Source organism: Myripristis murdjan, chromosome 23, assembly GCF_902150065.1.
Source record: "Myripristis murdjan chromosome 23, fMyrMur1.1, whole genome shotgun sequence".
NCBI lineage: Eukaryota > Metazoa > Chordata > Actinopteri > Holocentriformes > Holocentridae > Myripristis > Myripristis murdjan.
Genome location: NC_044002.1, coordinates 19,455,141 through 19,480,249, shown reverse-complemented (window position 1 = coordinate 19,480,249; position 25,109 = coordinate 19,455,141). Strand labels below are relative to the sequence as shown.

At 41.0% G+C, this 25,109-nt stretch overlaps 3 protein-coding genes across 3 annotated transcripts; all 3 read left to right on the top strand.

The window, feature by feature from the left end:
- Window positions 1-2,702: 2,702 nt before the first annotated feature.
- On the top strand, window positions 2,703-4,350 carry LOC115355407 (E3 ubiquitin-protein ligase TRIM21-like). Its single transcript, XM_030046192.1, has one exon. It carries the CDS (start codon window positions 2,707-2,709, stop codon window positions 4,348-4,350), a length of 1,644 nt encoding a protein of 547 aa, XP_029902052.1. The 5' UTR covers window positions 2,703-2,706.
- A 2,162-nt stretch (window positions 4,351-6,512) lies between these two features.
- On the top strand, window positions 6,513-11,191 carry LOC115355410 (E3 ubiquitin-protein ligase TRIM21-like). The gene is made up of 3 exons (XM_030046198.1): window positions 6,513-6,516; window positions 9,318-9,320; window positions 9,520-11,191. Exon 3 carries the CDS (start codon window positions 9,522-9,524, stop codon window positions 11,160-11,162), a length of 1,641 nt encoding a protein of 546 aa, XP_029902058.1. The 5' UTR covers window positions 6,513-6,516; window positions 9,318-9,320; window positions 9,520-9,521; the 3' UTR covers window positions 11,163-11,191.
- A 5,531-nt stretch (window positions 11,192-16,722) lies between these two features.
- LOC115355411 (nuclear factor 7, ovary-like) lies at window positions 16,723-18,402 on the top strand. Its single transcript, XM_030046199.1, has one exon. The coding sequence runs from the start codon at window positions 16,730-16,732 to the stop codon at window positions 18,368-18,370; it is 1,641 nt and encodes a 546-aa protein (XP_029902059.1). The 5' UTR covers window positions 16,723-16,729; the 3' UTR covers window positions 18,371-18,402.
- Window positions 18,403-25,109: the final 6,707 nt, after the last annotated feature.

Sequence of the window (25,109 nt, the reverse complement as noted above, 5' to 3'; positions counted from 1 at the left end):
ACTGATCAAATATGAGGGGTGGCCTCTGTCTGACACTGCTTGATGTTAAAGCTCAGAAAGATCTGAGAGGTATTTTTTTCTGCTAGTAGCTCTTCATCTTTCATGTGTGAAATTTCACAATATGATGCCAACCATGTATGTGGGCTGTGTGATCTCGAGCTCTTTGGAGAGTGTGTGTATGCATGTATGTTTTTTCCTTTTCTTTAAACTAGGTTAAGTAGTGCTTGCGACCTTCAGGGTGGTGACCTCAGTATGGACTTAAAGGACCATACCGGTTATTTTGAATGTTTCATCCATTAACAACAGTGTTCCCACATTTTACATTGCAACAAATCATTTTGCAAAATCATGCACAGGTGCTCAAGACTTTACAGCATATCATGAAAAATCTCTCGATTTTCAGATTTGTAATTTTTGTTTAAAACACCTTATAATGTTCTGCTTCTGTGGCCAACCAAGTCGTCAATATTCATAAACCATGGAACTGATAACTGGCTGGGTAAAGCAAACATTTCCCCTTGGGACTATTTTCCCTGGTAGAGAAAGAGTTTTTTTGTTTTGTTTTGTTTTTTTTTCCTTTCCCAATTTCAAGTCATCAAAACACAACAGTGCTGCTGATTTTAGGACAAATAATCTGGATGATTTTTATCACAAGGATGGAATACAAATGTGAGGAAGGTTTGAAGTCACTGGAAGTTCATTTTCTTTTTTTATTATTCATATTTTTTGAAGTTTTCATTTTTAACACTGTACAGACACTAAAAGGAAGAACACAAAACAAGCAAAATATATATACACATATATATGCATACACACATATACAAATATATGCATATAAATATACATATATACATATGCACATACCAACATAATAATAATAATAATAATAATAATAATAATAATATAACAACAACAACAACAATAATAATAATGATAATAATAATAATAATGTTTTTAAAAAACGCTGCAATGAGTATGATATTACAGTTTACAGGTGTACTGCAGTTCAAGCCAGTGTTAATCTCTGTTGTGCAGGCTTAGATATACAATATATTCCCCCCATTTTTTGGTGTATTTTTCCCATCTATCAATTCTTCTATAAAACATTTGCTCTTGGGGGGCTACTTTACCCAGTTCAGTCAGCCAGTCCTGGAAAGAAGGACTTCCTGACATCTTCCACCCTTTCATCAAAACCAGGTCTACCCAGCATGATACAAGTCAAAATCCAGTTGGAAGCATTGCAGTGCAAAACTTGTAAAGGGTCACCCAGAACAACCGTGGTTCAAATTCAAAATTATCCTCAGAAATGTCTCTGATTTGTTGGTGAGCCCGCTTCCAAAAGTCGTGAATCATTGGGCGCTCCCACAGGGCATGAAATAAAGTGCCCTCTGACTCTGGGGCCTGACACCTCCAGCACACCGCTGAGTCTTTAAGTCCTCGTCTATGAAGCCGAGAGGGTGACCAGTAAAAACGGTTGAGAATTTTGAATTGTTTGAGCCTAATTTTAATATCCTGTGACATTTTCTTAGAGTTTCCACGAATCCCCTCCCACTCTGGTATACTTAATGAAAGGTCCAGGTCTCATTGCCAAGCTTTCTTTCAAGCATTAGGAGCTGTACTGGCCTGCTTACAAATCTTTGAATAGTAAAACAAAGCCTCATGACCTGTTCCATTTCATTGTTAGACCAGCGAGAATATTACAATTATGGCCCGTATTTCTGAGTGACCCAAAGACCCTTGTTAACAAGTGCTTAAGTTGTAGATACTGCCAAACCTTGGATGTAGAGAGGTCAAAGTCTAATACCCGCTTACCAAATGTTGTTTGTTCAAAGTTCATTTTCTTATCATAGTGGAATGAATGGAAACCACTGGCTGGATAAAAGGAAGGAAAAATCATACCTGTCGTCCTAAAATAGTCTGAAAATATAAATGCTTGCTTTGGGAAAAGATTAGCAGATTTATTTTATTTTATTTTATTTTATCTTATTTTATCGCGTTATCCTATTGTGTATTTTACCTTTTTATTCTGCTTCTATTGTGTTATCTTGTATGTTATCTTGTTGTGCAGCACTTTGGAAAACCTTGTGTTTGTTAAAATTGTGCTATATAAATAAAGTGGATTGGATTGGATTGGAGCAAAAACCTCAAGTATATACATTTTGCAGATAATACACTGAATGTGAAATCATTTGTATGGTCGCTCAGTATTTGTGTCTGCATTTAGGTTCAGCCAAAAGTTATTCTTCACAAGTATGAGACTGAAATCGCAGCCAAAACTAAATTAGGCATCAAAACATTCACAATGTACTTGCAGTGAGAGGCGGAGCTACACTGGAAAAACAGGATTCTTTCAACGTCACATTGCAGAAAGGCAAGGGAAAGAAATTCAGCAGCATTAATGCAGTTGAAAAGCCTTCGTTCGTCTCTCCAAAGAAAACAAATTTGTCAAGACTTTAACAACAATATTTCAGTAAGATTAACAGGTGAGTACAGTACATAATATTTAATGTGCTTAAAAGTAAAGAAGTAACTGAAGTCACTGTAATTGAGTGTCAGTCACATTCAGTGTCTCTGTGTCGTCACGTTGCACTGACACTTGTCAATACAATTGGCCAGCAATTTAGTGTTGATCTTGTTAAACGCAAATTTAAGAATTAAGAAAAAACATAACATTGTACTCATCATTTTCAGTGTCGTTGTGTAGAAATGTCTGCTGCCAGCTGTCTGCTATCTGAAGATCAGTTCCTGTGCTCCATCTGTCTGGATGTGTTCACTGATCCAGTCACCACACCATGTGGACACAACTTCTGCAAAACCTGCATCACACAGCACTGGGATATTAACATCCCATATCAGTGTCCCATGTGTAAAGAGGTTTTCTACAGAAGACCTGAGCTGCGGATCAACACTTTCATATCTGAGATGGCTGCTCAGTTCAGGAAGTCGTCTCAAAAGAAAGCCAGCAGCCGCTCAGACCAACAATGTGCCAAACCAGCAGAAGTTCCCTGTGACGTCTGCACCGGGACCAAACTGAAGGCCCTGAAGTCCTGCCTGGTGTGTCTGGCCTCCTACTGTGAGACTCACCTGGAGCCTCATCAGAGGATCACAGGCCTGAAATCACATCAGCTGATTGATCCTGTGGACAACCTGGAAGGCAGGATGTGTAAGAAGCACGATGCACCGCTGCAGCTTTTCTGTAAGACTGACCAGATGTGTGTATGTCTACTCTGCACTGCTTCAGACCACAAGTCACATGACATTGTTCCTCTGAAAGAAGAATATGAAGGAAAGAAGGCTGAGCTGGGGAAAACAGAGGCTGAAATTCAACAAATGATCCAGAAGAGACGAGTGAAGATTCAGGAGATCAAACGGTCAGTGGAGCTCAGCAGGGAAGATGCAGACAGAGAGATAGCAGACAGTGTGCGGGTCTTCACTGCTCTGATGCAGTCTGTTGAGAGAGGCCAGGCTGAGCTCATTGACATGATTGAAGAGAAGCAGAAAACAACAGAGAAACAGGCTGAAGGCTTCATCAAAGAGCTGCAACAGGAAATCTCTGAGCTGATGAGGAGAAGCACTGAGGTGGAGCAGCTCTCACACACTGAAGATCACCTCCACCTCCTCCAAAGCTTCCCATCCCTCAGTGCTCCTCCACACACCAAGAACTGGACAGAGGTCAGAGTCCATCGCTCATCATATGTGGGGAGTGTGAGGAGAGCTGTGGCTCAGCTGGGGGAGACGCTCAGTAAAGAGATGAAGAAGCTGTGTGCTGATCTTGAGCTGAGGAGGGTCCAGCAGTTTGAAGTGGATGTGACTCTGGATCCTGATACAGCACATCCTGCTCTCATCCTGTCTGATGATGGGAAACAAGTCAATTATGGTGATGTAAAGAAGAATCTCCCAGACAACCCAGAGAGATTTTCTTGTTGCGCCAATGTTGTAGGAAAACAGAGCTTCTCTTCAGGAAGATTTTACTATGAGGTTCAGGTTAAAGGAAAGACTGACTGGGATTTAGGAGTGGCCAGAGAGTCGATCAACAGGAAGGGAAAAATCACTCTGAACCCCAAGAATGGCTACTGGACTATTTGGCTGAGGAATAAAAATGAGTACAAAGCTAATGCTGGCCCTGGTGTCCGTCTCTCTCTGAAGTCTCAGCCTCAGAAGGTGGGGGTGTTTGTGGATTATGAGGAGGGTCTGGTCTCCTTTTATGATGTAGATACTGCAGCTCTTATCTACTCCTATAGCGGCTGCAGCTTCACTGAGAAATTCCACCCATTCTTCAGTCCCTGTTTTAATGATGGTGGTAAAAACTTGGCCCCTCTGATCATCTGTCCTGTCAATCAAACAGATTAGTCTGGTATAACAATAAGGTTTCCTCAGAAATCCTTTCCAGCAATTTAAGTTCAAATTTTCAAATATTCAATGATTAATTTCACTACTTTTTTTTTTTTTTTTTTTTTTTTTTTAAATCATTGTAACGTATCTATCAAGGTGTCAAAATGCATTCATCATATTCATGTCCAATCAAAGTCTTTTATTTTGATGAAATTACTAGAGTGGTTTGCAAATCATTGAAAAAAAAAATAATACTTTATCACATGAAAAGGATTTATTCAGATTAAAAGATGTGAATTAAAACTCGGCCCCTCTGATCATCTGTCCTGTCAACCACACACATTAGAGACAATCTTTAAGTTGCCAGAAAGGATTCACTGTCATTAAAGATGAGGATGTATCATGTTCACTGATAATGTGTATAGTTTTATGTATTGTTTGGTTTCTGTTTTACATGGATTAAATTTTATTCTCATTACCATCTGTCATCTGTGGTGTGTTACATGCTATATGGTTGCTATATTTCAATAATTGGTCATTTTTTATTTTAATTACTAGAATAGAATAGAGCTTTTCACTTTAAATGGCTTGTGGAAAATGCAGCCTCACTGAAACTAAATAAGTTAAACTACAATAAATAAGAAAGTAAATAATTCCAAGTAAATAGCTGTAGTAATCCTAATTTATTTTTCAAGTGTCATGCAGCAAAAGGCGGCCCGCCTGCATGGGCTTACAAGCCACTACAGAGCATAATCAACAGGAACAGCAACAAAATGAAAAGTATAGAGCAGATTCATTCATATTAAACAGTATCCCAGGAAAAAAAAAAAACCTGACCTCGCTGAATCATGTCCTGTGGAAGTGGCAAGGATGCAGTGTCTTGCTCCAGGGCACTTCGGCAGGGTGGATGCATGCTGTCATGGCCACAATAGAACCGCTCCTATGACAATATTGCTGCTCCAAATGTGATATTTTGCATGTGAAAATGAGTGACAATTTACATTTTAAATGCTTGAAAAATGTTTGTACTGTAAAAGCACTCAACAGAAAACAGGAAATAACCATTTCTATTGCATATTGTTAAGTGGGTAATGCTGCAGGCCTCCAACATGGCCACTAGAGGGCGGGAGACACCACCTGAAACCCTCTACAATACGATATATAGATAGATATAGTCTTTATTGTCCCACAGGAAATTTGTTTTCACAGCCTGTACATAACTGGAACATACAGGTAAAGCCCCTCCAATGTCCCAACACATATACATGCAGCAAAACACAGAGAAAATGTCTACACTGGATCAGTGAGACACTTTGTTTAATGCTGCGATGGCAGAAGGGACAAAACTTGTGGCAAAGCGAGCTCTTCTCCACCTCACAGTCCTGTATCGGCGGCCTGACGGCAGCAGTGTGACATGTGGGTTGAAGGGGGGGATTAGGGTTATTGACTATTGTGAGTGCAAAGCGTGTGATGACTCTGTCAGTCATGTCTGAGATATTTGCTGTGGGGGAGTGGAGGATTTTGGAGGCAGCGTGTGTGATCCTGTTGACTTTGTTCTTGTTGGAGATGGCCAGCGTGCCGTAGAAACAGTTGCTGCTGCTGTTGCTGTTCTTCAGTCGTCCCAGTATAGCGGTACAATATGAACATGATCTCCACAGAAATGGTCTCTGTCAGCAGGGATGCAGTGAACTGCTCAAGGGCACTTCAGCAGAGTGGATGCTGTGATCCCAGCTCCTCTGGTTGAAGGATTCTCTCAAATGTGTGGGTTTGGCTCAAACTGGGTGGAGGTGAAAATGATTTGTATACTGTAATACAAATAAAAATATCAGAATCATAATCGCTTTATTGGCCAAATATACACAGGAATTTGTCTTGGAGATGAAGCTGAGTGAAACAAGAACAATGAAAGTGAAAAAGTGAAATATTAAATTGTCCATTTACCTGTGTATACCCTCCACTACAACACTGATCATGTCTAGAAATGATGTTGATATCTGAGGCAGATTACTTGAATGATTTTATCATGCTTGATAGTGAGGAGGGAAATGGACGTATGGAAAAAAAATAATAATAATAAAAAAAAATAACAGCTGCAGCAGTAGCAGGATATTACATCATTTATGGAAGCCTATTTCTGCCAGAGGAAAAGTTATGAGATAGAAAGTCGAAATTGTGAGATAAACAGTCATGATTATGAGATAAAGTCACACTTATGGGATAAAAAAAAAGTCGAAATTATGAGATAATAGAAATTATTATCATTACCAATCATTATAATTTCGGCTTTTCTTTCTCATCATTTCGACTTTTTATCTCATAGTTATTATTTACATTATTATTATTATTATTATTATTATTTTGCCTCGCGGAAATGGACTTCCACACATCATCATCATCAGTGTCTTATTTAAAACTGAATTAGGTAGCACAAAAGAAATGCTGCCAAAGGTGTATTTCTTAAATTTTATTTTATTTTATTTTGTTTAATTTTAGTATCGTTTGATTTATTTGTATTTATTTATTTATTTAACATGGCGACACTGACAGATGTAAATCAAATCTATCTTTTGCCAGAACTTGGGCACTTTGGCACACATCAAAAACACAGTTTGGCCACAAAATATCAGCTTCCTAATCAAAGTGCAGCCAGAGGGTGGAGGAACACTGCAACCAGAGGAGAGAGGAGGAGGCGCTTTGAGAAAGTGGAAGTGAAAGTAAGCCTGAACGACGACATTTTGCAGTTTGTCTTTCTGGATCAACAGTAAAAGTCGAGGTGAGTACAAACGAAAACTGTTATTGTGCTTCATCAGAGAGCAGTGGCACAACATTGAACTGTAGACCTGCCTATACTGGATGTTTGCTTTTTCAGTCTGATTCATTTATTTATTCAACTCGCAGCGACAGGCGTTCATATCCACATTTATACTTCCGAGGGCTGTCTAGATTTTTTTTTTTTTTTTTTTTTTTTTTTTTTACACACAAGAGAGAGTCTTGTTCACGGTAACAATCACATCAGAGCCTCTGAATGTGGCCCAAGGGAAAATCCTCTTGAGACTCCCTGCATGGAAAAAAAAAAAAAAAAAAAAAAAAAAAACCTAAAGAGTTGTGTTGTGCGCTGATTTCTTCCCTAAAGTGTTTGTGCATAAGCGACCATTTTCATTCTTAGTGACAGCGAGGGCATCAAAATTAATGCTACACTGAGAATACTCAAATAAAAATATAATTTTGTAGAATTTTGAAATTTGTATGAACGTCCTTGAATTGGATTTCATCTGTTTTTAATATGAAGAAAGTAACACGGTTGCCTGTGCTGTTCACATTGTTTTGACACTGGCTCCTGAATGACTCCTTTTCAGAATATGCCAAAAGAAGGCGCTGAAAAGACTCAAAGCAACAGAATGACTGTTACATTGTGCATGTAAACTTTTTACTGAAAAGATTATATTTGGATGTTAATATATTTGGATGTAACAAGGTGCGCAGCTGATGGGTTCAGTGCAGAGGGGGCGAGGACCTGTACAAACAGGGACAGAAGAGTGGAGAGAAAAGTGCAAATACAAACAACATCCGAGCAAACCTCTGATATTTAAGAAGCGTGGTCAGCGCCATGGATTTTGCCAAAAACCTGTACAGAACTCAGTCAGATAAAAGATAAAGAGCAGACCTGCAGGACATGCAACCAAGGACACGCCAGATGACAGAAAGTGAATAAAGACACAGTTTTCCAGTCAGTGGTGAGAGGGGCCCACACAGCCACATACAGCCACACAGTCAGATAATGTTCATACAAGCCACACATCAACCCCCACACACTACAACACACTTGTGTGCACGCCAAACCGTGCTGTGAAACTGACACACCAACACAACATCCACTAACACTCCCACCAACACACACAAGCACACACACTCTCACTGATAAAAATGTCCCAAAAAGGGGCAGCAGCACCCAAGAAAAGACTGACAACCTGTTGAAAGAGGCACTATGAGAGAGAGAGAGAGAGAGAGAGAGAGAGAGCGAGACCTCAGCAGTAATTTTGAATATACTTTTGCAATTCGTGCTTTTTTTGAAATGCAGTTTCATTTGAAAACTGTTTGACTTCTGAGAAAGAGTCAGAAATGGTTCCTGAGCCATATATTTCTCACCACTGGTATCGTGTGTAATAAAGTGAAACACGTACACAGAGAACAAGAAACACACTTGAGAGGTTTTGGGAGTTTTACAGCATATTTTCGATACTGTATTATATTTGAATGATACAGTAATGTATTTTGTAATTTGACAAGTGTTTGACAGTAAAATTGGCTGCTGAGTCTTGGCAGATTGGAAAACATATAGGGCCCTATCTTTCGTCAGAGTCCCTAAACCCGTTATTTGGGGATTTAGCATTGCATAAGAGGCGTTCCCCTGCAAAAGTTGCTATCTTGCACAACTGCCGTTATCCCTAAAACACTTGCGGTACCCGTTACATTATACATAGGTGTGGTTTGGGCGTTACGCCAGTTAAACCAATCAGTGTGCCAGGTGCCACTGCCTTTAAGAGCAGGATGTGCAATCCCAAATCCACAAACCGCAAACCGAAACCCGCGATGGAGAGAGGAAGGTCACGATTTAGTACTATCTCTGCCATTTTCTCAGGGGTTCAACTGAGGCTAAAGCAAGGTGGCTTTTTATAGGCGAGTTAATTGGGGAGGTGGAGCTGCATGTGCACGTCCACATGTGTCCAAGTGGACACGCATTGAAGCCGCCTGGGCGCGCTCTTGTAAATGCCCAAATGGGATAGCGGGTGGTTCTGAGGACCCTCTATCCGCTTTCAGTAACGTGTGTGGTCTAAATAGCAATTGTAGGGAAAGTGCATAAAACACACCCACGGACACACCTCCAGGTGCAAATAATGGAGTCGGCATAATTTATAGTGGGTAGTGTGGCCGCAAGATACCGTTTAGGGATAGTGGAAGCTGCTAAATGCGTAATTCATGGGTAGCAGGTAGTGGCAACGGGTAGCGCAGTGTGAAAGATAGAGCCCATAGTCTGGAAAAAGGGAGAAATACCTGGCCGAGATATGCACTCTACTGAGTACACTTGTCCAGTTGTTGTTTTTTATTGATATTTTACAAATAATCCAGATTGAATGATATATGACACCATTAACATTTCATACTTTCACTTCAGGTCTCAGTGTGAAGAAATGTCTGCTGCCAGCTGTCTGCTATCTGAAGATCAGTTCCTGTGCTCCATCTGCCTGGATGTGTTCACTGATCCAGTCACCACACCATGTGGACACAACTTCTGCAAAAACTGCATCACACAGCACTGGGATATTAACATCCCGTATCAGTGTCCCATGTGTAAAGAGGTTTTCTACAGAAGACCTGAGCTGCGGATCAACACTTTCATATCTGAGATGGCTGCTCAGTTCAGTTTAGCTAAAAAGAAAGCCAGCAGCCGCTCAGACCAACGATGTGCCAAACCAGGAGAAGTTCCCTGTGACGTCTGCACCGGGACCAAACTGAAGGCCCAGAAGTCCTGCCTGGTGTGTCTGGCCTCCTACTGTGAAACTCACCTGGAGCCTCATCAGAGAATCACAGGCCTGAAAACACATCAGCTGATCCATCCTGTGGACAACCTGGAAGGCAGGATGTGTAAGAAGCATGATAAACCACTGGAGCTTTTCTGCAAGACTGACCAGATGTGTGTATGTCTGCTCTGCACTGTTTTAGACCACAAGTCACATGACATTGTTCCTCTGAAAGAAGAATATGAAGGAAAGAAGGCTGAGCTGGGGAAGACAGATGCTGAAATTCAGCAGATGATCCAGAAGAGACGAGTGAAGATTCAGGAGATCAAACGATCAGTGGAGCTCAGCAGGGAGGATGCAGAGAGAGAGATGGCAGACAGTGTGCGGGTCTTCACTGCTCTGATGCAGTCTGTTGAGAGAGGCCAGGCTGAGCTCATTGACATGATTGAAGAGAAGCAGAAAACAACAGAGAAACAGGCTGAAGGCTTCATCAAAGAGCTGCAGCAGGAAATCTCTGAGCTGATGAGGAGAAGCTCTGAGGTGGAGCAGCTCTCACACACTGAAGACCACCTCCACCTCCTCCAAAGCTTCCCATCCCTCAGCGCTCCTCCACACACCAAGAACTGGACAGAGGTCAGAGTCCATCGCTCATCATACGTGGGGAGTGTGAGGAGAGCTGTGGCTCAGCTGGAGGAGACGCTCAGTAAAGAGATGAAGAAGCTGTGTCCTGACCCTGAGCTGAAGAAGGTCCAAGACTTTGAGGTGGATGTGACTCTGGATCCTGATACAGCACATCCTGCTCTCATCCTGTCTGATGATGGGAAACAAGTAAATCATGGTGATCTATGGAAGAATCTCCCAGACAACCCAGAGAGATTTTCTTCTTGTGTGTCTGTCTTAGGAAAGCAGAGCTTCTCTTCAGGAAGATTTTACTACGAGGTTCAGGTTAGAGGGAAGACAGAGTGGACTTTAGGAGTGGCCAGAGAGTCGATCAACAGGAAGGGACCAATCACTCTGAACCCCAAGAATGGCTACTGGACTATAAGGCTGAGGAATGAAAATGAGTACAAAGCTAATGCTGGCCCTGGTGTCCCTCTCACTCTTAAGTCTCAGCCGCAGATGGTGGGGGTGTTTGTGGATTATGAGGAGGGTCTGGTCTCCTTTTATGACGTAGATGCTGCAGCTCTTATCTACTCCTATAGCGGCTTCAGCTTCACTGAGAAATTCTACCCATATTTTGGTCCCTGTTTTAATGATGGTTGTAAAAACTTGGCCCCTCTGATCATCTGTCCTGTCAATCAAACAGATTAGTCTGCCATAAAAATAAGGTTTTCTCAGAAATCATTAAGCTCAACATTTTAAATATCCAATGATTAACTTCACTACCTTGTTAAAATCTTTGTAACGTATCTGTCAAGGAGCCAGATCATCATTCATCATATTCATGTCCAATCACAGTCTTTTATCTTGGCACAATTACTAGAGTGGTTTGCAAATCATACAAAATGTTTGATTCTGTGTTCATCACATGACGGGGATTTATTCAAATAAGGTTTCATTTAAGCTTTTTTCTGTGATAATATATCATGTTTTTTGTGGGTTCTTTTTTTCATCCACTTTCAACCTTGATAGAAAAGAAGACTGTAGTCAGCAAAGTTTTACTGAGGAACTTTATAATAACAGCGATCAGCAACCAAGGTTTTGCTTTATGATTCTGATTGATAACCAAAATAAAACCAAAATGAACTAAAATTGCTCATCTATCATAAGAGTAGTGACACGATAGTAAAGTATCACAATAAAACTCAATATTGCACATGAGAAGTGAGTTTCATGATATACATTACTTCACATTAATTTCTCATAAGAATATTATAGCAACATTATAGGCCAGGCAAAGTTTATTGATATAACGCATTTCAAACACCCTGGTCATAGTCGTAGTAATTTATTTTTCAAGTGTCACGCAGCAAAAGGCAGCCTGGGCTTACAAGCCACTACAGAGCATAATCAACAGGAACAACAACAAAATGAAAAGTACATAGCAGCTTCATTCATATTAAACAGTATCAGAGCCAAAAATGAGTGACAGGCAACATAACTCCACACTGTAGCTGAGGCACAAACTGTACCTTCAACATTTTTAAACATGAAGCGTCCACATACGCTACTAAATCAAGTCATTCCAAGAAAAGGATTTTAAAATTAGAAAGTTACCAGAAAATTAGTAAATAATTACCTGAACAAATTAGTTGTAAAATAGCAGCTTCATCGATACTTTGCACAGTCTAAGTTACAAAAGGGAAACTCAACATTACATTAGAGTGCAGAGCTCTGACTTGAAGCTTGTATAATCAAAATTATCCCATGTATTTTTCATGATTGTAAACTGATTGTGCATTTAGTAATGGTGTTTCAAAGCTAGAGGCGAGTTTTTCAAACACTCCATTAATTACTGTTTTGTTTGTGAACACTCAAACTCATTCAAATAGCCTCTATGAGATTTAGAAAAGTCAAGATGACAAATGGCAGCCACTCTGTCCTTGGCAGCCTCTGTCTAAGGTGGAATCCACCATTAACGTCCCGTGTGTTCTTGGACTGACAACACACACACTAATGCACCAAAGAATATCAGCTTAAGGACATGTACCTGAACGCTGATGAAAACCCCTTTTTACAAGTTTCAGGGAAAAGTAAAAGTAAACATGAAGCAACCTAAGGACCCTCAGCAGTTGTCCCAAGGCAGCTTCTTGCTCAGTGTGGTGATCACTATCAGCTGAAAAGCCCTGATCTTGCTGAATCATGTCCTGTGGAAGTGGCAGGGATGCAGTGTCTTGCTCCAGGGCACTTCAGCAGGGTGGATGCTTGCTGTCATGGTCACAAGAGGACCACTCCTGTGACAATATTGCTGCTCCTAATGTGATATTTTGCATGTGAAAATGAGTGACAATTTACATTTTAAATAAGCAACTGTAATTATATTTAAAGATATCAGTACCAATATCTTACCAATCAATGATTATTCATATGCATTTCACTTTTTTATAGATTCTGGCTGATCTGGTTCATGCTTTATTCTCAGTTAAATAATGTTTTTTCCTGGGATGTATCCCATTGCTGCTTACTATTGCAGCCCAGCAATTTCACCATGTTGATTCCCAACATAGATCTGGGCAAAATATTCTCACATGGTTAATTTTAGGGTCATGGTTGGGTAAGAGAGCTTTTACTGATGTCATGTTAAGGCTTTTTTAGCCAACAGGCAATAGGCACAACAGTTTTTCTGATCAGTCACAGGAGGATCTGTACTGAGATTCAGAATCACACCAAAGTCATTTGAGGGTAATAATAATGTTATTAATAATGATAATATATATATTATACCTTCTTTTATATTGTAGAGAATAGAGCATTAAAGAAAAAAAAAGAATAAAACAAAAACCTCTGTGCCTGTCAAACTGATATTTCAGCAGCACAGCAACAGCCTTATAAAACCCATATAGTTTGAAAAATCTGAGAATGGAACAAAATGAGAAAACCTCAAATCCTTAAATAAAAGAATCAACATTGAATAATGAGATGATACAAAATTAAAGCTAAAAATGAAAGGAATCAGTGTGTAAAGGGACATTAATACATTCAGTACCTTCATGTTGCTGCTGAATCTCTTTGCCATCACTTGTGCACAAGAAGTGACAAAAACAGTGCAGACTAATATTATGATAGTAACTTGAAACTTTGTCTTTGCTGCCAAGCTTTCCAACTTTAATGTCATCATGAGATTTTCTCAAGAGATTCATTATCATTTAATCAGGTTGACTATATCCCACTTTGTCTTTGGTGAATATCATTTCTTATAACTACTGAAATATACCACTTCCCTTTGCTACATAATTACTGTGTCACCTAATAGCATGTAATGTAATGTAATTTATTGTAATCTTTAATCCACTACTGAAGCATCAAAACTTGACCAATGTACCTCAACTGGACCAGTTTGTCAAGATCATTGTAACATGTCTAGGTCAAAGAATGCAAATGTGATATCAGTGTCAGATCATTGCACATATTTTTTTTTTTTTTTTTGTTATTTATCTTAAGCTTGAAATGAATTAAAATAAAAGCTGGTGGATGAAGATTGTGTGGTTATTGTTATTTTCTCTGCTTACTTTAATTACTTTATGGCTGAATGATAAAAAAAAAAAAAAAAACTGGGAGAATGTGGTTGGTGTTAAAGGTTTCAACCTAACACTAATTAACCATGTCTAGCCTATGCTGATGGCTTATGATGTTTGAAATGAAATCAGCTGCTGCTCTCCTCCTTTGTTGCCATGAGCTGAGCTCCTCCAATATGGCCACCAGAGGGAGGACTGCACCCTCTGATAGACTCTGATGATAATCTGATCCTCACAGGTGTGTCCTCTGTCGACAGGGGTTTGTCTCTGTGATCGAATTCAAAACTGAAGGAGCAAACCAGGGCAGCAGGTAGGAGCTGAACAGGAGAGAGAGCTGCAGTGCTGTACTTTGACTTTTGGAGTTGTTGTTGTTTTTAAGTGAGTCATTTTCCTTTGACTTAAGAATATTTTTGCTTGAGTGTTGTTGGGAGTGGAAGTCACATGACTGCTAGACTGGGGAGCACAAGAGCTCCCTCCTTCAGCATGCACAGGTGTGTCTATTGAAGTTAGGAGCTGACACAGGTGTGTTAAGTCTCCTGAGCTCGTTCACTCTTTGCACTTGAGTTGAGGAGCATCCCTTTGTTTTTTGCTCCTGAGTGCATCTGAGAGAGTAGTTTATTACAGTTTATTACTTTGTATTTCCTTGGCAGCCTGTGTAGTAATGTAATATCATCTGTTAATTTTGCTGTTTTGATTATTAAAGTATAGGGCTGTATTGATCAAAGTGATTTATTTATTAATTTCTGTGTTTAAGATGTGTGAAGATTTGAGATGCATGTATGTATGTGTGCTTCTTTGTTGTTGAAAATGACACCAGTCAACTTCATCCTCTCTGACTGAATGCAAAAGAAAGAATAAATGCTGTAAAATGGAACCTGCAAACTGCCTCTCCTTCTGTGCTCATGATAACCGAGTCAAGTCCAGTAAAATCCTGCAGAACAATTGTACTTGACTTCATTTTAAATCACATCCACGACAAAGACCAAATGATCGGTGACAGATTGTGGAACCTTTCACAATAAAAGCTCAACCAGCAAAGATGAGCAGAGGAACCTGCTGCTGCTTTGTTTGCTCTACTTTTTTTCATTTCACAATTTCAAAATAAAAGCTGCACCATGAAAAACTGGAGATGGTCGATGGAAGTGAGGACCATTTAGACTCAACTGGCAAAAAATGAGGAATAAGTGTGGAAAAATGGGGAAAAATATCAGTGAGTTGTGAACCATGTGGACTCAGCATCACATTATGTACTTATTTCATATTTGTCAGTTGAGTCTACACAGTCCTCACTTTAACCAACTTCTCAACAATTTTGCGTAATGCACCTTTAAAAGACTGCAGTTTGGGGCATGTTATCTCATTTGATCACAGCTGACACAGTTACTGTTTTGAAAAAGTAACTCAGTCACTTTTCCTGCCAGGACGTTTTAAATGAGACACTTGTTACTTTTACTGCAGTAGATTTTAACAGCACAGCTTCTACAGAAGTAAAAAAAAAAAAAAACACCACTTCTACTTTAGACGCAGTTTTTGGTGCTTTTTCCACAACTATCTGTAGTGAATGAGGCTCAGCCAGTTTGGTCGCCCTTTTGAAAAATAAAAAATCAAGTCAATTGAAGTGAACAGGAAACTTTTCTCATGTATTCTGTGAGAGCATCTTGACTACAGTGTGTTTTTCTGCTGCTGTTGGAAAGTTGGTATTCCAGTTGAACACAGGAACAAAACATCTCCAGGTCTCCCGAAAGCAGAGGACAAGAAGGTGCAGACACTGATCAAATATGAGGGGTGGCCTCTGTCTGACACTGCTTGATGTTAAAGCTCAGAAAGATCTGAGAGGTATTTTTTTTTGCTAGTAGCTGTTTGTCTTTCATGTGTGAAATTTCAAAATATGATGCCAACCATGTATTTGGGCTGTGTGATATCGAGCTCTTTGTAAAGTGTGTGTGTTCATGTATGTTTTTTTCTTTTCTTAAAACAGGAAGTGTTTGGGACCTGCAGGGTGGTGTCCTCAGCATGGACTTAAAGGACCAAACTGGTTATTTTGAATATTTCACCCATTTACAACAGTTTTCCCAAAAGTTACATTGCAGCAAATCATTTTGCAAAATCATGCAGGGCTACTAAAAACTTGAAAATCCCCTGAAAAATTTTTTATTTTTGGTTGAAACAGCTTGAAACACCGCCCACTTTAACAGCCACTCAATATTTGTGTCTGCATTTGGGTTCAGCCAAAACTGGTTCATCACAAGTATGAGACTGAAATCACTGCCAAAACTAAATTAGGCATCAAAACATTCCCAATGTACTTGCAGTGAGAGGCGGAGCAACACTTGAAAAACTGGATTCTTTCAACGTCACATTACAGAAAGGCAAGGGAAAGAAATTCAGCAACATTAATGCAGTTGGAAAGCCTCCGTTCGTCCCTCCAAAGAAAATAAAGTTTGTCAAGACTTTCACAACAACACTTAAGAGTCAGATTCACAGGTAAGTACAATACATAATATTTACTATGCTAAAATGTAAAGAAGTAACTGAAGTAACTGTAATTGAGTGTCAATCACATTCAGTGTTTCTGTGTTGTCACTTTGCACTGACACTTGTAAATACAATTGGCCAGCAATTTAGTGTTGATATTGTTAAACAAATTTCAGAATTATGTAAAAATGATAACATTGCAACCATTTTTCGTGTCAGTGTGTAGAAATGTCTGCTGCCAGCTGTCTGCTATCTGAAGATCAGTTCCTGTGCTCCATCTGTCTGGATGTGTTCACTGATCCAGTCACCACACCATGTGGACACAACTTCTGCAAAACCTGCATCACACAGCACTGGGATGTTAGCACCCAGTGCCAGTGTCCTGTGTGTAAAGAGGTTTTTAAACAAAGACCTGAGCTGCGGGTCAACACTTTCATATCTGAGATGGCTGCTCAGTTCAGTTCAGCTCAAAAGAAAGCCAGCAGCCGCTCAGACCAACCATGTGCCAAACCAGGAGAAGTACCCTGTGACGTCTGCACCGGGACCAAACTGAAGGCCCTGAAGTCCTGCCTGGTGTGTCTGGCCTCCTACTGTGAGACTCACCTGGAGCCTCATCAGAGAATCAAAGGCCTGAAAACACATCAGCTGATCGATCCTGTGGACAACCTGGAAGGCAGGATGTGTAAGAAGCATGATGCACCGCTGCAGCTATTCTGCAAGACTGACCAGATGTGTGTATGTCTGCTTTGCACTGTTTTAGACCACAAGTCACATGACATTGTTCCTCTGAAAAAAGAATATGAAGGAAAGAAGGCTGAGCTGGGGAAGACAGAGGCTGAAATTCAGCAGATGATCCAGAAGAGACGAGTGAAGATTCAGGAAATCAAACAGTCAGTGGAGCTCAGCAGGGAAGATGCAGAGAGAGAGATGGCAGACAGTGTGCGGGTCTTCACTGCTCTGATGCAGTCTGTTGAGAGAGGCCACACTGAGCTCATTGACATGATTGAAGAGAAGCAGAAAACAACAGAGAAACAGGCTGAAGGCTTCATCAAAGAGCTGCAGCAGGAAATCTCTGAGCTGATGAGGAGAAGCACTGAGGTGGAGCAGCTCTCACACACTGAAGATCACCTCCACCTCCTCCAAAGCTTCCCATCCCTCAGTGCTCCTCCACACACCAAGAACTGGACAGAGGTCAGAGTCCATCGCTCATCATATGAAGGGAGTGTGAGGAGAGCTGTGGCTCAGCTGGAGGAGACGCTCAGTAAAGAGATGAAGAATCTGTGTGCTGATCTTGAGCTGAAGAGGGTCCAGCAGTTTGAGGTGGATGTGACTCTGGATCCTGATACAGCAAACCCCCATCTCATCCTGTCTGATGATGGGAAACAAGTCAGTTATGGTGATATAAAGAAGAATCTCCCAGACAACCCAGAGAGATTCTCTTATTGCCCCAATGTTGTAGGAAAGCAGAGCTGCTCATCAGGAAGATTTTACTATGAGGTTCAGGTTAAAGGGAAGACCAAGTGGGATTTAGGAGTGGCCAGAGAGTCGAGCAACAGGAAGGGAAAAATCACTTTGAGCCCCAAGGATGGCTACTGGACTATATGGCTGAGGAATGAAAATGAGTACAAAGCTCTTGCTGGCCCAAGTGTCCGTCTGTCTCTGAAGTCTCAGCCTCAGAAGGTGGGGGTGTTTGTGGATTATGCAGAGGGTCTGGTCTCTTTTTATGATGTAGATGCTGCAGCTCTTATCTACTCCTATAGTGGCTGCAGCTTCACTGAGAAACTTTACCCATTCTTCAGTCCTCATCTTAATCATGATGGTAAAAACTCGGCCCCTCTGATCATCTGTCCTGTCAATCAAACAGATTAGTCTGCCATAACAATAAGGTTTTCTCAGAAATCATTTCCTTCCGTTTAAGCTCATATTTATAAATATCCAAAGATGTGTAAACTTTTTATATTGTTGAGATAGAATTTACTAAGATTCATGTTTTATTATGTTTTATCCAGTGTAATACAGCATAATCACTTGTACAGAACGGTACCTTAATTTCAGTACTTTGTTAAAATCCTTGTAACGTGTCTATCGAGGTGTCAAAATACATACATCATATTCATGTCCAGTCAGTCTTTTATCTTGACAAAATTACTGGAGTGGTTTGCAAAAAATGCAAAACCATTAACCATTATTAATTATGTGTTTATCAAAAGACAAGAATTTATTCAAATAAATAATTAGATTTCAGCTTTTCTGTGTTAATATCATTTAATTTTTTTGTCCACCTTTGGCCTTGATAGAAAAGAAAACTGTAGTCAGCACAGTTTTACTGAGGTACTTTATAATAACTACGATCCTTTTGCATTATGATACTGATTGATTGCCAAAATGAACCCAAAATGAACTAAATTTGTTTATCTATCATAAGAGTAGTGACACTATAGTAAAGTATTACAATAAAACTCAATATTGCACATGAGAAGTGAGTTTCATGTTATACATACTTCACATGAATTACCCACAGGAATATTATAGCAACATTATAGGCCAGGCAAAGCGCATTTCAAACATCCTGGTCATAGTCGTAGTAGCATAATGAACAGGAACAACAACAAAATGAGCAGCTTCAATCATATTAAACAGTATCCTAGCAAAAAAAAAAAAAAAAAAAAAAAAAAAAAAAACCCTGACCTCACTGAATCATGTCCTGTGGAAGTGGCAGGAATGCAATGTGTTGCTCCAGGGCACTTCAGCAGGGTAGATGCTTGCTGCCATGGTCACAAGAGGACCGCTCCTGTGACAATATTACTGCAGACTGGATGAGTTTGTGTCTCCCTCTGGTGGGACAGCTGGGTGGTGCTGGAGGAACGGGTGCAAAACAGTGTTGAATCGATTCTTCTGAAAGGCTCTTTGGTCTGAACGATGGAAACCAAGTCGCTCCGTCAGAGAGCCGTTCTTTCTTTATCACAGCTAACTGGTGACCTGGTTATGAATCCTCAACATAGATCTGGGCAAAATATTCTCACATGGTTAATTTTAGGGTCATGGCTGGGTGAGAGAGCTTTTGCTGATGTCATGTTGAGGCTTTTTTAGTCAACAGGCAATAGGCACAACAGTTTTTCTGACCAATCACAGGAGGATCTATACTGAGATTCAGAATCACACCAAAGTCGTTTTAAGGGTAATAATAATGTTATTAAAAATGATAATATATATCACAGCTTCCAGGGCCGGCTCTAACCATGTTGGTGCCCTAGGCGAAATTACTCCCTGGCGCCCCCCATCCTGCCACAGTCCCAAAGTCACATTATACACATTATAAACACCGCCCGCTCTGATCACACACCATTAAACCTCCAAGCACAACTAAGACTGAAAAGCTATCGTGTCAGTCACATACGAGCACAACATAGGAAGACTCTAACCAGAGAGAGAGAGAGGCTTTTAAATCTCCCTGTTAGCTTTTACCTTTTCGTTGTGTGCAGTGATGTGGAGCCTGAGCTGCTAATCCAGCGCTGTGTCTGTGTCTGTCCGGCTCTTCCCAAAGGTGTTCAGGGCAATCTGAGAGCGGATGTGGGCTGTGGAGGTTTGGTGCTTCAGCAAAGCCCTGGGCAGGTTGTGCCTCTCTCAGCCAGACGCGACCCGCCGAGAAAAGGAGGCCTGGAAAGCACAGCAACCTCCTAGCTTGACTACATCCACACAACCCGGCCTTTCTTTTTGTACCATTCCGTTTGAAGTACATCTATCTATTCCATTTGAAAAGTCCTCACAATTTTTGTCCCTTCCTTCGGATTAAATCCTTGAAGTCAGGCGTTTTTTCCTTTGAATATCAAGTTAGAAAGTCTTTTCATGGGAAATCTCCACTGCTTTGGCTGCTAGCCAAAAGCACTGTGCGCCGGTGACAACAGCATCGCGAGATCTTGTGGGGGATTCAGGGCCTGTCGGGATTCCCGAAATTCTTCATGAAGTTCAATTTTGTTTGGCAGTATTTTCTCTTCTTACTCACATGTTTGCAGATGCACGCGGTCAGTTCAAACAGGCAACACAACACACAGCAATGAAACAGTTGTATTGGCTGATGTAGAGTACACTGTATTTATTTGAATTGTATGACGTCCTCTTTGATTGGATTAAAAATGTAAATATTCTTCTTCTCTTGTTTTATGTTTATTTACTAATGAGCCGCGGAGGGGCCATTGAGAGAAAAATAAAACACACCATGCTACGTTTTATTACGTTGTGCACTAGAAATGTTTGAGTGCACACCAGATATATTTGACTCGCTTTTTGAATAAATGAATTTTGTACACCTGTAGTCCTCCCTACAACCCGGTGGCAGGGTGAGGGCTTCCTGCTGCTGCTGGGGGCTGTGGGTCAGAGCCAGACGGCTGAGAGTCACCCGGAGCTCACGGGAAGCTGTGGAGTCCATGCGGACAGGGAGTGCCCGCTGCCGGCTGTATCGTTCTCTCTGTGGCCTTTCTCTGCATTTTACCTAATGTATGAGTTACCGTAAGTGTTGCAATATAGGGGCATTTGCAGAGAATGGAGCCGTTTTTACCGTAAATGTTGCTATATAAGGACCTCTGCTTGTGCCAGTGGTGACGACGATTTTTTCAGATTCCACTATTCTCTCCTATTGGACGGCCGAGTTACAAAAAAAATTCAACTTGGGCGCGGCCTGCACATGCACTATGTTAAAGCCCGACTCCTCTGACCCTGAGATGGGCCCCCACACAGGCGCCCCCAACACGTCATGTGACTCGGCAGCGCAAGTGACAAACATGTCTTTGTTTCTTTCTTTGTTTATTTTATGTTATTTTCAAGACAGAACACAAAGGGAGGCCGCCAATGGGCATCAGAAATTATTATTATCGTTATTACTATTACTATTATTATTTATTTTTTCCGAGGGTGACTGGCGCTTGCGGCGCCCCTCCAGCAGATGGCGCCCTAGGCGACCACCTATACCGCCTATGCCAAGAGCCGGCCCTGATGGGTGGACCTGGCTTCCCAGTGTCGGGTGCCCCAGTTGATGCAGGCTGTTGTGACTGGACAATGTGGGAATCTAGTACCTCGGCTAAAGAGCCTGTAGGGGCTTAGGGATCTGGATGCCAGGAGGGGGCACTGGCAACCCTGTGACAGGTGCCCCAGCTAGTGGGTGTTTCTGCAGTTGATAATTCTGATGACAGAGGATGCTGACATCCCAGTGCCAGTTGCCTTTGGAGATGTAGGCTGCTGAACATGTGTGCTGGTGTCCCAGTTAATGTTGGCTGCTGTGGATCATGGATCTAGACAGCAGGGGGTTCTGGCATCCCAGTATCAGCGGCTGGAGCTGGTGAGGGCTGCTGTAGCTGATGAAGCCAGGTGCCCATGGAAGTGGAGGCTGTTAAATCTGTGGATATATGGGGATTAGGGGCTCAGACGTCCCGGGGGCTGAGTGCCCCACCTGAACAGAGTCTGTTTATATGGTTGACGTGAGAAGGGAAGCAATAATGGTATTAAAGGTTTGCGGTGCTGTTTGAGGAAAAGGGGATTCTCTCATTATTTATAGTATTTTGAAGAGTGTATGGTCAGGTGGCCTTACTGGAAGGTGGTGACAGTGCGACCGACTAGTGTTATCAGGGAGATGAGTTGCTGAACGATGGAGGTGATGGCATCCATTTTGTTTCTTATCAGCTTGTCTTCTCATTTCAAAAGGGGAAGGATGGATAATATGGAGTGTTCATTGGATAAATGTAATAGACTTGTATGTTGATGGAGATAAACAGAATACTGCTAGGGGAAGTCATGCATGTTATGAGCAAATCTTTGATGGTGGAGAGTGAAGGCTCAGGCACGGTGAGGGTGAGGTTTTCAGCTTTTGACACTGGGCCTGCTGGTGCGCACTGTTGAAAAATTGGGAATCAATAATTGTCTTGGTTTCATCTTGGTTCAAAGATGTCAGCATTCAATGTGGATGTACAGACAAGAACAAGAACTTGTCTTTGAATTTACTCAGTTTGGGTGGTGCGTTTGCCTTCTCTTTCATGTTCTTGATGTGGAATACAAGATTCAAGATTCAATAGATTTATTGCCATATCAACAAGTTGATAGGAATTTGTCCTGGTAGACTCTCCAACATAAATATCATAAACAAGGACAGTACAGCAGCACATCATGTACAAAAAGACAAGCATAAACACAGACAGACAGTAAACAATAAGCAATATGCAATACCCAGCGGCATTGTAAGTGCATGCAGTTATGTTAAAGTGCTACTTGCAATGTAACCTGTATATACATAACCATTAAAGTCAATGCAAGTTCAGTTGTCTAATAGCCAAAGGGTATGTGCTATCTCTGAAGCGGGATGTTGAGCACCTAATGCTTCTATATCTCCTGCCTGATGGGAGGAGATTGAAGAGGTAGTGTGCTGGGTGAGAGTGGTCAGCTATGACTTTTTTAGCCTTCCTAATTATTCTTGTGGAAAACAGTGATGAAAGTGAAGGGAGGCTACATCCTATGATTTTTGATGCTCGGCGTACTACCCTTACTGAACAAGACCAAGACTGGGTTCCAAAAACACACAAAATAACACCAGACTAACAAACAAAACAGAGAGTAGTACTGAGTCGCCATAGTGTGGCGCCATCTTGCCAGCAAGATGAAACAGCAGGAGAGGGTTATGGTACGTGTCCACAGGATCAGTCATTTCCACACTTCCCATTCATTGTGTTTGGAGGCAGCTGTGCAATGCATTCTGGTGGCATGGCATTGCATTTTGAGAGATGGGGCGTCACGTCAGTGTCTTGTCATTTGCATAAAGTTGAGGTCTTGGCTGCTTTATGAAAATTATGGATGCCCGGTGCAACTCGCCGCCTCTGGAAAACTCCTGCAAAACTTTCAAAGTAACAATCACTGATCTGAAGTGAAGACAGATTCAGCAACTGTAAGGTTTATTTCTCGCTTCAAATGTTTCAGAAATGCATTTTGGTGAACTGGTTTTGTAATATCAAAGAAAGTTTTGAAAAGAGCCATGCTGGTCTGGTTTGAAATCCGGGAGAGCACAGCCCACTAGTGACGGGTCCGTCCAATTAGGTGCAGCTTGGAAGTGTTTGCACAGTTATAGGCGAGAGACACTGTCAATCATCAGGAGCGACATGCCCATCAAGCATCCAAATCTCAGAAGTGGTGAGACTCCTAGTGTCAAATACATACCAACCAAATGATACATGTTCACAGGGGCATTATTAGGGAAGCTGGAAGAGGTGTGGTTCAGGTGTGGTCCTGCTCCTGAAACTCCACTAGTAGCTTCAGCTTCATTTAAACTGTTACTGCTGATGCAATGTGAATGGTTTTCCAAAGGTTAACAAAGCCTCTGCTGACTCTTATCTACAAAATAAAACGAGGAAAAGGGCAGAACAAAAGGAATGAATTCTTCTCTGCAGGGTTTAAATCTATGATGAATCACTCAGTTCAAATCCGCTGTGTGGTCAATTAAAATACTTACATAGGGGAAATGGCCTTGAAATATATTTTGTAATCTTTTGATTCATCACACACACACACACACACACACACACACACACACACACACACACACACACACACACACACACATGAACGATAGAGTTCTACCAAGTAGAAGGGGCAATACTGGGGGGGAAAAAATAGACTAGAGTCACAGAATATATTTAAAAAAAAAAAAAAAAGTATGTACTCCAATACGGTGAATGGGGAGCTTGATTTATCTGCATTACAATTAAGTTTTTTTTTTCTAGCAAATAATGTGTCCACACAAAAATAATCAAGTGACAGACTGATTTATGAATGGACTAGCAAACCTGATAGTTCCATTTTTATTCATTTATTTTTTGGTTTTATCTTTCACAACAGCAAAACCCTTCTGAGCCAAATGTGATGCTTTGGGTAAAACTGGGTGACACTCAGATAGATAGATAGACAGACGGACGGACGGACGGACGGACGGACAGACAGACAGACAGACAGACAGACAGACAGACAGATAGATAGATCAAACTTTATTCATCCTCAAAGGAAAATTAAAATGTCCAGCAGCTCATAAAAAAACACCCATGCTTACAATTCTACAATCAAATAGTATCAAACAAAATTTAAAACATACATCTATAAATTGAATTAAAATATTAAAATAGCATAAATAGAATTAAAATAGTCCACTGCACAAGCGAGGGTGTGACGGGGGCAGTGTGTGTGACTCAGGAGCTGTTCAACAGTGTGCCTGCCGTGGGGACAGAGGATCTCCTGAAGCGCTCCGCTCTGCAGCGCAGTGAGAGGAGCCAAGTGCTGCAGCTGCTCCTCTGTCGGGCCAAGAGGCTGTGGAGAGGGTGTCAAATGACAGATGACCAAATCAGTTTCTCTTGTGGCAAACATTTACTTCTGCATTCATGTGTAAACTGAATTAGAAAAGGTATAAGACATGTACTTGGAAGAAAAAAAAAAAAACACATTCAGGCAAATTCTTCATGTTTATTTTATCACGCTGAATATGACAAGAAAACATGACAAACAATCTGCAGGCGGAGCAACACGTGGACGACGAGACTGTCAGTGTCATTTTGGGAAAGTGAAACTGAAAGTAGCCTAGTCA

Coding starts and splice junctions, on each gene's coding strand:
- LOC115355411 (XM_030046199.1), top strand. CDS start 16,730: ATGTCTGCTGCCAGCTGTCTGCTATCTGAAGATCAGTTCCTGTGCTCC.
- LOC115355410 (XM_030046198.1), top strand. CDS start 9,522: ATGTCTGCTGCCAGCTGTCTGCTATCTGAAGATCAGTTCCTGTGCTCC.
- LOC115355407 (XM_030046192.1), top strand. CDS start 2,707: ATGTCTGCTGCCAGCTGTCTGCTATCTGAAGATCAGTTCCTGTGCTCC.